Source organism: Pantherophis guttatus, chromosome 1, assembly GCF_059756535.1.
Source record: "Pantherophis guttatus breed Tessera chromosome 1, ASM5975653v1, whole genome shotgun sequence".
In the NCBI taxonomy this organism is placed as follows: domain Eukaryota; kingdom Metazoa; phylum Chordata; class Lepidosauria; order Squamata; family Colubridae; genus Pantherophis; species Pantherophis guttatus.
The window spans coordinates 114,085,321-114,099,381 of NC_142063.1; the positions used below are offsets into that span (position 1 = coordinate 114,085,321).

Sequence of the window (14,061 nt, forward strand, 5' to 3'; positions counted from 1 at the left end):
CACCAAATAAATATTTGAACCAGTTTAATTCCAATTATATTATTGTCTGCTACATGTTGGGAAAAAGCTAAGGTGAAATCAGCATATTGTCCCCTCTGTATGAACACACACACACGGCAGAATTCAGACTGCATACAACCAAGGTTTTACCAATTCACAAGTATCTTGTAAGATGCCTTGTTCTACAAAATGTGCCATAGCCCTAATGAGAATTGTTTTCTTAGGGTAGCAATATATAATTCATGCTCCTATTTTAGAGAGTAGGAAGGGCAGAGGAAGGGCAAAGGAAAAATGTTTCATGTCTCAAAAAACTAGGAACTGATTACTAGGATCTATATTCCAAACAATCTCAGATTTATTCTGATTTAACAACATAAATATTTAAATATTATTTCTTGCATACAACTTTGATTTATATACATCTGTTCTTGAAATGCAGATTTTGTTAAATCAGCACAGAGCCATAAACAGAAATTCCATATGATAAGGAAATAGTGGAGATGTGAAAGAAATAGGGATCAATATTCATTCACAAATTTGTATCCTAACCTGGATCGCTGGCACTTATTATTTTGGTAGCTTAAAGGTCAGTGCTTTCTTTGGCAAATGCTCCTTTTATCATTCATTTATGCAGTTATTGCCATTACCAATCAAGCAAGCCTAGAATGCAGGTCTAGGATCTTTGAGGTTAAAACTTATGTTTTATTTGTACTACACCTGCCAAAACAGAAACCTGCATAAGGTTTCGAGCGTCCTTGTTTATTCAGGTAACAACAGTAAACTAGATAGATGTTTCATCATTGCTTTTTGCCAATAATGTAATAGTTGTCTTCTGAGGTAGTGAGCTGGAGAGATAAACGGTTTTCTTCTTGTTATTTAGAACTGAGCTGACCTGAGTTTTGAAGATTCTTATGACAAGGAAAAGGAGCAGCACTTGGCTGATGAGATCATCAATTCTATAAAGTCCTTTGACAAATATGGAAAACAAAAAGAGATCTTAGAGATCCAAGTGTGAATTTGAGTCAAAAGTCAGTGCTGACCCATGACATAAGTCCGCCTGAAGTATTTTCCTGGTGCTAGCAACTCCAGAGTCAGCTCTGTTATGATTGCTGTAAGACCCCATACACGGTGAGGACCATGCAGGAAGACAGGCAATGTGTAACGGTAGATACCATCACGGCAGTAGTGGGTGTAGCCCTGGTTCTTTTCTTGTAGCAAGTGGGAGACAGGCAGTGTGAAGACAGCCTCAACCTGTAAATCAAACAACAAAGATTGAGTGGAAGCATAACTTGTCCAATTTAGTTATGGAATAACTTCTTTTCCATCAAAATCCTTTGGAAGTAATTAGTTCAGATCAGTGGTGAAATGTAAAATTTGTTACTACCGGTTCTGTGGGCATGGCTTGGTGGGGGGTAATGTGACTGGGTGGGCGTGGCCAACTTTTTTTTTTACTTTTAAAGCTTTGGCCGAAGAGGTTGCAGAAAAAAATGCTTTTAAAAGCCTCTGACGATCCCAGCTGAGCCCCACGATCATCAGAGGCTTTTTTTTTTAAAGTATTTTTTTTGGCCAAAGAGGTTGTAGAAAAAATGCTTTTAAAAGTAAAAAAAAAAAAAACCCTCTGATGATCGCGTGGCTCAGCTGGGCATGGGGGGGGGGGCAGGGAGTTTTGCTACCAGTTCTCCGAACCACCCCCCACCATCGCTACCGGATCGGGCAATCCGGTCCGAAGTGGGAGCATTTCACCCCTGGTACTACAATCTCAAATTGTAATACTGGAAAAAAAAGAGAAAAGAGGATCAGAAATAAATAGAGGGGGGGAAAGTGGGGGAGAGGTTCAGAAATAGAAACATCTGGTATCAAAAAGAAAGAAAATGGTGCATCCCACCCGTAAGATCCCTACCACAGGGAAGTAAGAGATTACTTCCAAGGGAATTAGTGCTTAACACAGGAAGAATTGCCACTAGAATATCACTAAGTGTCTGATAATTTTCTTTCACACCCATCTTTCCTGAAAAATATATTGAATAAAAATAATATGTGTCACTGTGTCCCAGTTAATATTCTGATTCACCTCTTGGGGGTTAGGTTTCAGTTTCAGGTCCTCCAAAGGCCCCAGGTTTGCTAGTACAGGAGCCACCATCATATTAGTCTGAAAAAAAAGGCAAAATTAAACAGATATGAGTTTTTCACTATCCCATGCTTTCTCAAAGAAAAAACATAAAGCAAAGCATACCCCAGGTGGTATGTTAATTCCCAAGCTCAGCTTTTCTGTTTTCTGGAAATTTTCCATTGCTCTCATCTCAGACAGCAATTACAAAAAAAAAAGGTCCCCGTCCCCCCCACCACCCCCAGACTGATTCTAGCACAAAACAGCATATCCATCGTGATTCCACAACAGAAGTCTATTTCAAAGTTCATCTAATCCCTGAAGATAAGGATCTACATTAAGCATTACCCTATCAGGAATAGCTCTCATGATTCCCCAGACACAGTCCTCCTTTAACTGTATGCCCAGTTCTTCATGAGTCTCCCGCAGTGCTGTGGTGATGGCATCCTGGTCAGAGTCATCACGTTTACCACCTGGGAAACTGCAAAAGCAAATCAGTTATTGTGCAAGGGAAGTTTGGGAGGGGAAAATCTTAAAATTACTTGACAGGGACTGGGAAAGTCAGAAAGTTTCTTGGACATCTTCTGGCTCAATCACTAACTTTGTGCCAGGTTCTTCAATGAAGACACATCCTGTTGAATTGTCACCCTGCTTTTCAAATACCTCTCCAGCCTATATTGCTATGAAACATTTGTGTGCCAATTTGTAACATTCAGCTAAATAATGCTTCCCTGCCCCTTTCTTTAGAACAACTCTAAAACAATTAGGTCCTGCCTTTTGCAAGAGTTTCATATATCTGGAGACAACTATTGTGCCTCTCTTTAATTGTCTCTATACTCAGGCTTTCAACTGTTCTTCAGAAAACTTATGAGGTCCACCCAAGACAACAAGAGGATGTGACTGGGAGTTAATGACTCCCATCTGGATATTCTGCAATTTATCTTTGCATTTACTAAGGAGGAAGATTAAGCTGTCAAGTACCTGACTTCCCCTTTGTATAAACCGGTCAGAGTGTTGGAACGCAGAGTGTACAGGATCGCTGGGTCCCCAGCCACGGAGCACAGAGATACCAGCACTGCTGCTCCCATAGTTTCTTTCTTGTACCGGACAGTGGATTTCTCTAGCAGCCCTTTGCACCGCTGCTCGTTTTCCCAGGATAAATATCTACGTACCAGACCCACCCTGGCTATGGGTATACAGAGTGTACGCTGGCAGAGATGGAAGTGCAGAGATGGAAGCATAGTGCCCTAAATGGGGGGAAAAAAAGAGGAAGGGAAGAATTTCAGCTGAATGACAGTCCACGCCTTGCGATTTAGCAATTCCTTCAGCCTCATCCCATGGTTCCTAAGGCTAGTCCAAACTTGTTGTGCAAGGGAGGCAGGGAGGGTTAAAGTTTGGAATCCAAACTCAAGGGTCTACATTTCATCTCCCCTGATCAAATCTGGACCCCACCACTCTTGGTCTGCGACAGTCGTTTCGTATCGTGTCAGGAAACGCGGCTGCGACCGTCGTAGAAGCACAAAGAAAGACCCGGAAAACGCACGGGGAATTGGACAAGCCCAGAGCAGGCAGGAGTTTAAGTCCTCCATAGTCAGAAAACGAGAACTATCACAGGATGGTTAATCAGGGTGCAGGTCTTGGGTGTTTGTGTTCTGCCTTATCAGCTTTACCCAGAGTTCTCCATATGAGTTGGACATCACCTCCCATTATCCTTAGCCAACCAGCCTGAGATGGGAGCAGTAGTCCACCCCGTCGAGGAGATGCCGGGGCTTCTGAAACCGTCCCATTCAATCTCCAGAAGCACAAAAAAAAGGAGGTTCGTTCTTTCGAGAGCAGCCACCAAGGAAAAGCACAAAACAGTCCTCCGTCCGCTATCACAATTACCCGCAAAACTACCCGGCGACGCAACCGGCTACTCAGAGCAACCAAAAGAATCCCACTTCATAGTTCTTCCTATTAGCCCCGCCCCTCCCCTCAACAAAGATGGCGGGACTGAAAAGCTTCCCAGCCTGCTTTTCAACAAATGGGGGAACAGGGCGATGTCAGTTAGGGCATACTTCCGCCAGGCCGAAATATGGAAAGCGCCGTTCTAACCTCGCAGAGACGTTCTTCTCCGTCAAAAGAGGGAATTCTTCGCCGAGAGCAGCATAAAACCGACAGCCGAGGAAGCCGCCTCCACCAATGAGACCGGTGGGTGGCAAAAGCCACGCCCCAAACTGAGAGGCTGGGCGGTGCAGCGAGCGCCCCTTTAGAGACCTTGAGGGCGGCTGTTAGGATTTTATGGCTGGAAAGGTTAAGAGGGCTAAACGGCTCTTTAAGGCATCTTTGTTTCCTTTCAGTGATTTACACAGGAAAGCTTTGTGCTGACATATTCTGACAAGTTTGAACTCCACCCAAGATACATGTATCTTTAGACTGTGGGATGCAAAAAGATCTATTTAATTCAAGGTTGATACTTGCTTTTATGAGATTTTAAGATATTGGTTTGATAAAATATCCTTACTTTTCGGGACAGGTATTAAACCACATGAAGATAGCAAAATGATAGCATCAGTGACAAAATGGAAAGTTTATTTAGGGGCTTCTGCCCTGGAATTAATCCCCAAAATGATGTATGTGTATGCCACCTTGAGTTATTTGTAAAAGTAATAAAGGCAGGATACAAATAAATAATAATTGCACCCAGGAATTGTCATTATCATTTGTTATCTATAAGGACAAATAAACTGATAAATAGCCCACAGAATCTCTTGTAATAGTATCACTTATTATTCAGGAAGCTATTTTAAGCATGTCTGCTAGCCTTAATATATTAGACAAAAATTGTGGCCTATTTACTATTGAGAAATATGTAAAATAATTCAAATGCCACCATGGCTGAACATAATGATGTAAAGTGGATAAGAGGGCAGGTCCCAGTTTAACATTCCTGAGAGGCCTGATATATAACACTATGTTTTACCCTCTATAGGTTGTCCAAAGATCCTGTGCTTTTCTCTTCTCACTGGATGAAACAGGGCTTTGTATTACAATATGGTATCTATGTATTTAAGCAATTTAGAGGCAATTGAACAACTCTAGGTGACATAGTTTAAAAACCAGTATAAATACCAGAAAAGAAAAAACATAAGCAGCCCAAAGACAAACTACTCCATTTAGTATGAAACAATTTGAAACGGTCTTCCGTTTTGTCCCTTTTAATTTATCCCACAGCAACAGCTGAGGCAAGGGTACAAGAATTACATAATGTACTCAGCCTTAATATAATTACTTTTTTGACTTAGAGCATAGTATGTGAATCATGAAACTACATTATTCAAATAGCTAGTTCAAGTAATAGATGAAAGCTATCTTTTATTACACTGCACTACTCCTTTCTTACTAAGCCTCCAGGTTCTAAAGATGACTGATATTGCTCATCCAAGAGCATGATTATGAAGTTACTCATTCAGTCAAGTCCAACCTTTTGCGATTCTCTGGGCCAGGTCTCTCCACATCTGATCCTGCACTATTTAATTGAATTTTTCTATGGTCTAGCTGATGTCAGCTTTGATAGTGTCCAGCCACCGTGTTCTTTCACAGCCTGGGTTCCTTTGCCGCTAGTTCTTCCAAACATAATTGCTTTCTTCAGTGAATTCCCCCACGACATGGCCAACTGCACATCCAACTACATATGCAAGTCAATACTGAAATATATCTGCAGAGCCAGATGTGCTGCATTAAACCATTTCATCCTGATGTTTACTATTTTAAAAAATTAAAAATATTTGCAAATAGTACAGCTTTCCATTTCATCTGCACATTTATAGGCCTTACAGAAGAATTAGGAAAGTAAAGGTTTAGATGAGTTCATCAAAGTTATATTTATGTATTACAGAATCCTGACTGGTCGTTTTGGACATTATTTTCCATGAACTCATATAGATTGGAAAAATTTCTTTGCTTCATTTCATAATCAATTATTCCAAGAAGTATATAAAGGCAATTCAAGGCCTCAGACACAGGATGTTGCTATGCTTGTTCTGTAAGATGTTCCTATGTGGTTTGATTCTCAGTTACTTTCATGGGGCATATTACATTCTATTTCTAATGCTGTACACCATCCAGAGTCTCATTTATGAATTAGATGGCCATAGAAATCCAATAATAAAATAAGATCACATCCAGGTATTCACCTTATTTTCTTTGCTGTAAGAAATTACACAGATCAGTCTAAAGTATTTAATAAACTGCCCAAGAAGAAAACAAAAAAGAAAAATGGGAGTTGAGGCAGGTTGTCACAAATAATAGAAATTAAACTCTGATACTGAAGCCCAAGCAAAAGTAGACATGGGCTACAAAAGATTATAGAACAGTGTAACTTCTTTGAGGTGGGCTTTATAACTGTTCATCCAGATGCCTGCTTTTTAGATTCATTATATTGCTTCATCCGTTCCTCCAGTTCTGGACGGAAGTGACGAATTAGACCCTGTAAAAAATCAAGCACAGGAGTTACCCATTAAATACATCTGTAGCATTCCCTGTACTCCAACCTGAGGCCTTCCTACAAAATCATTTCATTTCTAGCTCTCCCTCAAGCAAATTGTGTGATTCTTCAGCATATTCTAAAGTAAAGAGGAAATTACCTGCACAGGCCAAGCAGCCCCATCTCCCAGGGCACAGATAGTGTGACCCTCAATTTGTTTGCTAATTTCCCAGAGTGCATCAATTTCTGCCACTTGTGCATTGCCGCTCACAAATCGCCACATGACCTTGTTCATCCAGTCAACACCTGTAGGAAGGGAATCAACATTAAAAGTGGAATACAAAGCCTCATGAAAATCAGAAAGGCAGCACAATAGTAAACACAAAAGTTTAAACTGATTTTGCTGCCCAGGTTACAGATCTTTTCCTGACCTTGGATTGGCAATTTCCTTCCTCAGAGATTTTCAGATATCTGTTTCCACTGTATTTTAAATAATACTGCCACAAGCAAAATAATGTGAAAGTTTTTTCACATTTTTTTTTCCACTCCCAACTCTAATTCAGAGAATTCTGGGATAATTTTGCTAACACTTCAAAAGGTTTGAATAATAACACTCACCTTCTCGGCAAGGTGTGCACTGCCCACAACTTTCGTGCTTGTAAAATTCAATGAGGCGGGCAATGGCTCGAACTATATCTGTCTGGGGAGAAAGAGAAGAAAATGAAGATGTGTCATACTCAAAACCCAGAGAAATAACTCTAGGGAACATTGCTTACCGATTTGTCCATGACAATGAGAGCTGCTGTCCCGAGCCCGGTCTGTGCCTCCACTAAGGCATCAAAGTCCATCAGAACTGTCTCACACACTGACTTGGGAATGAGCGGTGTTGAAGAGCCTCCAGGAATCACAGCAAGCAAGTTATCCCAGCCACCTCTAATGCCGCCTGATCAGAAGGCAGAAACACACCATGAGGCCTGGCTCTTTAGATGATTGGATCAGGTCAACATACAAGAGGAACAAAATGAACTAAAAAGCTGATGCCACTAATATACGTATCTAAATTTAAGTGACAGCTCATTCTTTGGGGTGAATAAGTCACTCTCACCTGCATGTCGTTCAATTAAATCACGCAATGGTATTGACATCTCCTCTTCCACAGTACAAGGGGTATTGACATGGCCCGAGATATTGAAGAGCTTAGTGCCAGAATTACGCTCACGTCCAAAGCCAGCAAACCAGGTACCTCCTCGACGGCAGATGGTAGGTGCTACTGCAACTGTTTCCACATTTGCCACTGTGGTAGGGCACCCAAAAACCCCTAGAGAAAGAAAGAATATAGGTTAACATGAACAACATTTCTTAACGATCCAAGATGAAAAGGGGAATGGGCACAAGAATAATCAAAATGAGAGTTTTAGTACTATTAAATGGGATATTTGATAGGGACTTAAAAGTTATTTTAGGTGGAAAAAGTATGTTGATGGCCTTATATATAGATAATGAGAGTCTTATGTTGACTTGAGGAAGCATATTAGAAATTCACACGCATACATAACCACCAGTAGAAGAAACATTTAAAATGCCTTACCTACATCTGCAGGGAAAGGAGGCTTGAGGCGGGGTTTGCCCTGTTTGCCCTCAAGGGATTCAATGAGTGCTGTCTCTTCACCACAAATGTAGGCACCTGCCCCTCTTGCTACAAAGACATCAAAGTCATAGCCAGAGCCACAAGCATCCTTGCCCACCAGTCCTGCTTCATAGGCCTCCTTGATTGCCACCTAATAAAGTAAGATAGCATTAATTACTACAGCCATACCCCAAACACCGGTGACCTTGATTTCTGACCATAGAAAAAGGCAATCTAGCAGACAAAATTAAGGTAACCACAAGAGACAGCAGCTTACCTGCAAGTTTGATGCTTCATTGTAGAACTCTCCACGTATATAGATATAAGCAGCTCGAGCCCCCATAGATCTTCCTGCCACTAGGCAGCCCTCTATTAGCTTATGGGGATCATGACGCATAATCTCCCGATCCTTACAAGTTCCTGGTTCCCCTTCATCTGCATTCACTACCAAGTACTTAGGCCTGAAACACAGAAATAATTATATTCACCAACAAGAAAAGCCTCTCCATCAGTATATGCTAAAGTTAATAATGCTACCTAATCTATTAAAGTTTACACACACACTACATAACTAATCTGAGCATACAAGTATGCATCCTAAGTATCCTAAGTATTACTGAGGAAACTATATTTGTATTTCTGCAGCCACAGCAAATGATAATATTTTAGCCATATGGCAAAATATAGGCTGAGAAAAGGTGAATTTTAAATAAGAGCACACACAGAGATATTTAAAGCTGACTTTTCCAAGTATGAATCTCACATTCCATTCACCTAGTTAGCCAAACCAACTATCCCCCCTTATAGCAGCTCTTCTGGATAAGAAGTCCAGAGATCTGGCTGCTTCACAGAGCCAATCTTTCTAGAGAACACAACTTTTTTTTGAAAAAGAGAGAAGAAAAGATGGCTTTAAAACTTTTGAAACATATAAATCATTCCTCAAAGCTGAGATGCACAATTTTAAATGTAAAAGACTGAAATAGAAACCACAGTCGCAAATTCTAATTAATAATAAATGGCCTTCCAACCCAAAAGTAGAAGGAAAAACTATGGCTTAGACAGGTTCTGCACAAGAAGACAGGCAGAGTCTAACGTTTGAAACTACAATGTTCATAATTAGTACCACACCTGCCATCTGGAGGCTTATTCATAAAGCTCCATTTGAGGCCAGTGGGAAAGCCAGCTCCTCCACGGCCTCTCAGGCCTGAAGTTTTTATTTCATTCAAGATCCAATCAACACCCTTCAGCAGGATTTCCTTGGTTTTATACCAGTCACCTCGGCTCAAAGCCCCTTTCAACCTAGAGACAAAAAAGAAAGAGTCATGCATATTAACTCCATTTTGTAAATAAATTTAGGGCTGCTTTCCCCATCTGGGGTTGTTCAGGTATCTCAGAATATGACAGTTTAATGTAGAGGTTAAGATACTGGACTAAAAACTGGGAAGCTGCAAGTTCTAGTTTTCCTTTAGGCATGAATATGATTTAATCATGATTTTGACCCAGTTGGTCTCTCTTGGCCCAACTCACCCTACATTAAGGGTTTTTAATACAGAAAAATAGGAGGCAGGAGCATTTTGATTCTATCTTGAGTTGTACCAATAGGTGCAAACTAAATACATGGGAATTTGGAAATGTTTGGAATTAGGAAATATATCTTCCTCTTGTAAATGGAGTTGAGAGTCCTCATTTCTAACACAATAATGACAAAATGATAAAACATGCATCATCATGTCATGACACGAGCCTTGTCCTCTGGTATTTGTAGCACAAGTAAGTAAAGGGCAGCATTTGCATCACACTGCATGTTTCATTGCTTATTCTCTTAGCCCCTGTATGAAAACTGATAGTTATAGAATTAACAAACATTAGCCTTCACTTTGCTATTCTAAAACAGTGGTAAAATCTAAGAAAAATGCAACAAAAATAGGTCTTCCTTTAGCTCTCCATCTCTTTCTTTTTCTTAATTCCCTCCCCAAAGTCAGAAGAGAGGCTAAAAAGAAGCAGAAAGATGTGGAGTTGAGTAAGGCTTCCAACTCTATCCATGGTCATGCTGATACCAAGAAGATCACTGCGGATTTTTCTTCTCTATTTTCTATTGTATGCAAAGTAGTAGAAGCCAGGACATGACAATATCGTGGCTTTCCTTTCCTTTATAATAACCAGAAAACCTCAAAAGTAGTAGCTGCACAAATAAATGCACGATCACAAAATTGTGCAGTGCCAAAATATCAGAGAAATTAATTGCCAAGAAAGCAATTTTGCAAACAACCAATGAAAACACACAACTAGAGAAATTTAAAATAATTACAATTGCATTTAAGTAAACCACAACTGTTAGATAAGTAGAAAAATATTTTTGCAACCTACAATTCATTCACTAGTTAACTGTTTAATCCTCCATTTCCTTCATAACTTTTTTTTCTCCACTAACTAAGATTTGAAAACTGTATATTTTCCTGTCAGCAAGCAAAATATATTCTACATTTTTGTTTCTCACCTCCAATCATGACGTCCATAAAGATTAGTAAAAATGCGATCCTCATCTTTGAGGGGACCAAACTGAGTTTTCTTTGGGGGTGCCTGTCAAACAAAAAGAAATAGCTTTAACTTTGAAGAAAACCATACTACAAAAATAGAACAAAAGCAAAAAAACAAAAAAACAAAACAAAAGGGGCAAATAAATCCCTTTCCAAAACTAAGCACAGAAACTGAGCCATCTTCATAACAGGCAAGAAAAAAGCACTCTTCCCCCAAGAATATATATTCTAAAACACACATTCATGCTAAAATTAGAAATAACTAAAAAGCATGTTGGAGGAACCGAGGAGGTCCAAAAAGCAGGACTTTGGAGATCTCCATCATCCATACTCCTTTCCCTTATTCCTCTAGTTCAATCCTTTTTTGAATCTGCAGCACAATATTGAACATAACGGTAGTTCTCTGGCACACGGAAAATTATGAAATGCATATAATATTTTTAAACGTGTAAGACATGTTTTAAGAAGTTAAAACTATTTTAATAATATTTGCACTGTACTGCACATACGGATTACACAGAACATGCACAGCACAAAAAGAAAAAAAATAACATAAGACAAAAATCTCGTGGCACAATAGAAATAAGCCTATGCCCCGTGGCAAGCTAGCTGAGAACCACTGCTGCAGTTGTATAAGTCCCCATCCCTTCTCCGCTTTCCCTTGTTGAAAAAGAAACAAAAGAAGGGCAAGTAGAAGTCACCGATTCTGGAGCGGCGGCGGCGGCAAAAAAGCGAGCCTGGGTGCAAATCGGACGGAGGCGCAAGGGCTGAGCCCCCAACATAGCGAAGAGCGAAGGGGGGGGGCGGTGTCTCCCCTGCTGCAGCACCTAACCTCGTCACCTTCACCTGTCAGGCGCAATAATACTACGTCACGATGTTTCTCTTCGCTTTTCCCGGAAGACCAGAGACGGGGCAACTTCCTTTGGCGTCTGGGATCATGGGAATTGTAGTTTAAGTTCCACAAGGAAGTGCACGCGATCGCCGACCAGTGTTTAGTGCTGAATAAATGACAGACTGCCGCGAAGGTTCGGTTTTTTTGGAGTAAGAGGTTATGGGTGTGGAATAAAGCAGTATATGTGCGTCGCACAGTGGTTGATAAAATATGTTTATAAGGGTAAAGTTTCCTCTCGGATTTGTTTGCAACATGTATGACAATAGTTAGGATCTTTTAAAAATAAATAATCGGGATATGCAAGGGACTATTCCGAAATCTGTTTTCAATATAAGCAGTGAGATTTCACATATGTTAACTATTAATGTCCTATGTGCTTAAGGCAGAAGTTTGTAATTAAAAGATTGCAATAAATTAATATGTTTGTAGCAAAATCAACCATTTTTTTCTAGGTTCTGGACGTCTTTTCCATCTAGTCTTGGTTGTTGCAGTCAACTGCACAACCATTTGCAGCCTTTTGGCTTTTCAAGTGCAACTCATAGTAAAACTTGGATCATACAGTTAACTCGCTTCTCTTGTCAGGTTAGGTCAAAGATTTTACACATTTTAGGATTCCATCTGTGAATCTTGCTGTACACGTTTTGATAGCTTGCTTGTGAAATTGTTACACAATTATGTAAAATAATTGCAGTCATAAAACCCTACAGAATATTTATTATCTATTGGATTTGTCATATGTAAAGTTAGCTGGGCAGTGGTCAACCAGATACTTTAAGGAAGTTCATAAGATGGGCATAACTAAAGATACAGCAATTTGCTATTTTATCCAATTTAAACATAAAACAATTTTTCTGTCATTTTAATAATGATGGGATGTTTACTGCTTCAAATATATATTATGTATTTTATGTATATGTATTTTATGTAACTAGTCATTGGGATATTCAGTGCCTATAAATCCCTCATGTATGTTGTTAGATGTCTCCAGTTTTAATAATTTTGTGGATTTACCATTCTACATATTCCTCTTCTAAAATGATATAATAGTGTTTTTTTCACAAAAATGTCCTCTACTGGCTTGCTTTATTTACTTATTTTAGTTGGTTGGTAAGGATTTATCCTGCTCTTCAGCCAAAAATATTCTCAGAATGTAAGTATAATCAATTTTAAAAATGCTCATAGACTTGCAGTCTGCAGGATCTTGGCATGGCATGAAAAGAAGAGGAAAACAATTTCATTTTAAAGTTAAATAATATATACCTGTAGTTCTAGAAGCTGTTTTCTGTAATATTTTCTTTTTAAATATGAAGTGTTCCGATTATGCTTCTGTCTGTATCTGGTACACAAAGGACCACAGCTCCTGGATCCCTCCATTTCCATTAGCTCTACTGGGACTTGCCTTTGCCAGTTTACCTCATTTTCAAAAAGATGCTAATCTGTTCTGCCAGAAAGAGGATTACATCACTGATCTCTCTGATCCTGTTGATTCTTGGTCCGAGAAGGATGATCCCATTATATTGGAGTGTACTCTAGCATAGTAGTTGCATGGAAGTGCTCCAAAATTGTACAGAGGGATCATCAATCATACATAGATCTTGGAACATAACTTTCCAATCCTCATTTATAGAAAGGCCAGCCCAGCATTAGGCAGTGAGGTACCTACCTCAGACAAAAGATGCAGGGAGGCATTATAGCAGTATCTCCAATTCCACTTGACCCTCCTAACCCTAGCTTCTCTGTTCTATGAGCATTCCCATCTTTCAGAGCTAGTACTGCTGCTTGCACATTGCTAGCCCAGGTAGCAAGAAGCTAGAGGCTTGCATTACCAATATCTCAAGCAGTATGGCTGAAGAAAACACCAACCAAACGCCTAACCAAGTAAGCAAAAAGGACAATTTTGACCAATGAATGTGAGGCATGGCCATATGACACACATTGGCGCATGCAGAAATGAAGTGGAAAGGTACTGAATGACAAAATGGCAGGAGGGGCTTATGCCATCAAACTAGTATGCCCTTCTCGAGTAGAGTGAAGGACACAATTCTACTGCCAGTGTTGAAGGTAAAGTTAAGCTGTTAGTATATATTTATCAGAGGGACACCTTTTTGTCCACTGCCTCACATAGCAAAATGTCTTGAGCTCCTAGTAATAGCAGCTTGTGATGGTAATACAAAGAACAATCTGTTGCTAACAGAAACATCAGAAATGCATATGAAGAACTACTATCATTGTAGCACCTAAAACAAAATTCAGTTTCTTGATTAACAAGCATGCCCATGATTTTCAGTGCAATCATATAGAAGTCCCTCCCCATTTATATGTTCAAAAGATAGGAATAGTATCATTTAAGAGTTGTATGTGGCCCTCACTCAACCCATATAGTGGTCCTGAGTCTAGCATCACCCTACTGAAATTCATTTACAATCCAGCAAT

At 39.7% G+C, this 14,061-nt stretch overlaps 2 protein-coding genes across 5 annotated transcripts; both read right to left on the reverse strand.

The window, feature by feature from the left end:
* Window positions 1-333: 333 nt before the first annotated feature.
* On the reverse strand, window positions 334-4,417 carry NUDT8 (nudix hydrolase 8). Of its 4 annotated transcripts, none has more exons than XM_034420262.3 (5): window positions 4,202-4,417; window positions 3,089-3,354; window positions 2,456-2,588; window positions 2,072-2,149; window positions 334-1,251 (listed from the first exon to the last, which is right to left on the reverse strand). In XM_034420262.3, the coding sequence occupies exons 2-5, from the start codon at window positions 3,346-3,348 to the stop codon at window positions 1,030-1,032; spliced, it is 693 nt and encodes a 230-aa protein (XP_034276153.1). In that variant the 5' UTR covers window positions 3,349-3,354; window positions 4,202-4,417; the 3' UTR covers window positions 334-1,029. The 4 variants fall into 4 exon arrangements, with proteins under 4 accessions (XP_034276153.1, XP_034276150.1, XP_034276152.1 ...); XM_034420259.3 differs by lacking the exon at window positions 4,202-4,417 and adding an exon at window positions 3,778-4,101; XM_034420261.3 differs by lacking the exon at window positions 4,202-4,417 and adding an exon at window positions 3,992-4,066.
* A 1,897-nt stretch (window positions 4,418-6,314) lies between these two features.
* NDUFV1 (NADH:ubiquinone oxidoreductase core subunit V1) lies at window positions 6,315-11,660 on the reverse strand. Its single transcript, XM_034420258.3, has 10 exons — window positions 11,438-11,660; window positions 10,697-10,779; window positions 9,328-9,498; window positions 8,477-8,660; window positions 8,161-8,350; window positions 7,678-7,890; window positions 7,349-7,515; window positions 7,191-7,272; window positions 6,733-6,878; window positions 6,315-6,575 (listed from the first exon to the last, which is right to left on the reverse strand). The coding sequence occupies exons 1-10, from the start codon at window positions 11,516-11,518 to the stop codon at window positions 6,495-6,497; spliced, it is 1,398 nt and encodes a 465-aa protein (XP_034276149.1). The 5' UTR covers window positions 11,519-11,660; the 3' UTR covers window positions 6,315-6,494.
* Between the last annotated feature and the right edge of the window lie 2,401 nt (window positions 11,661-14,061).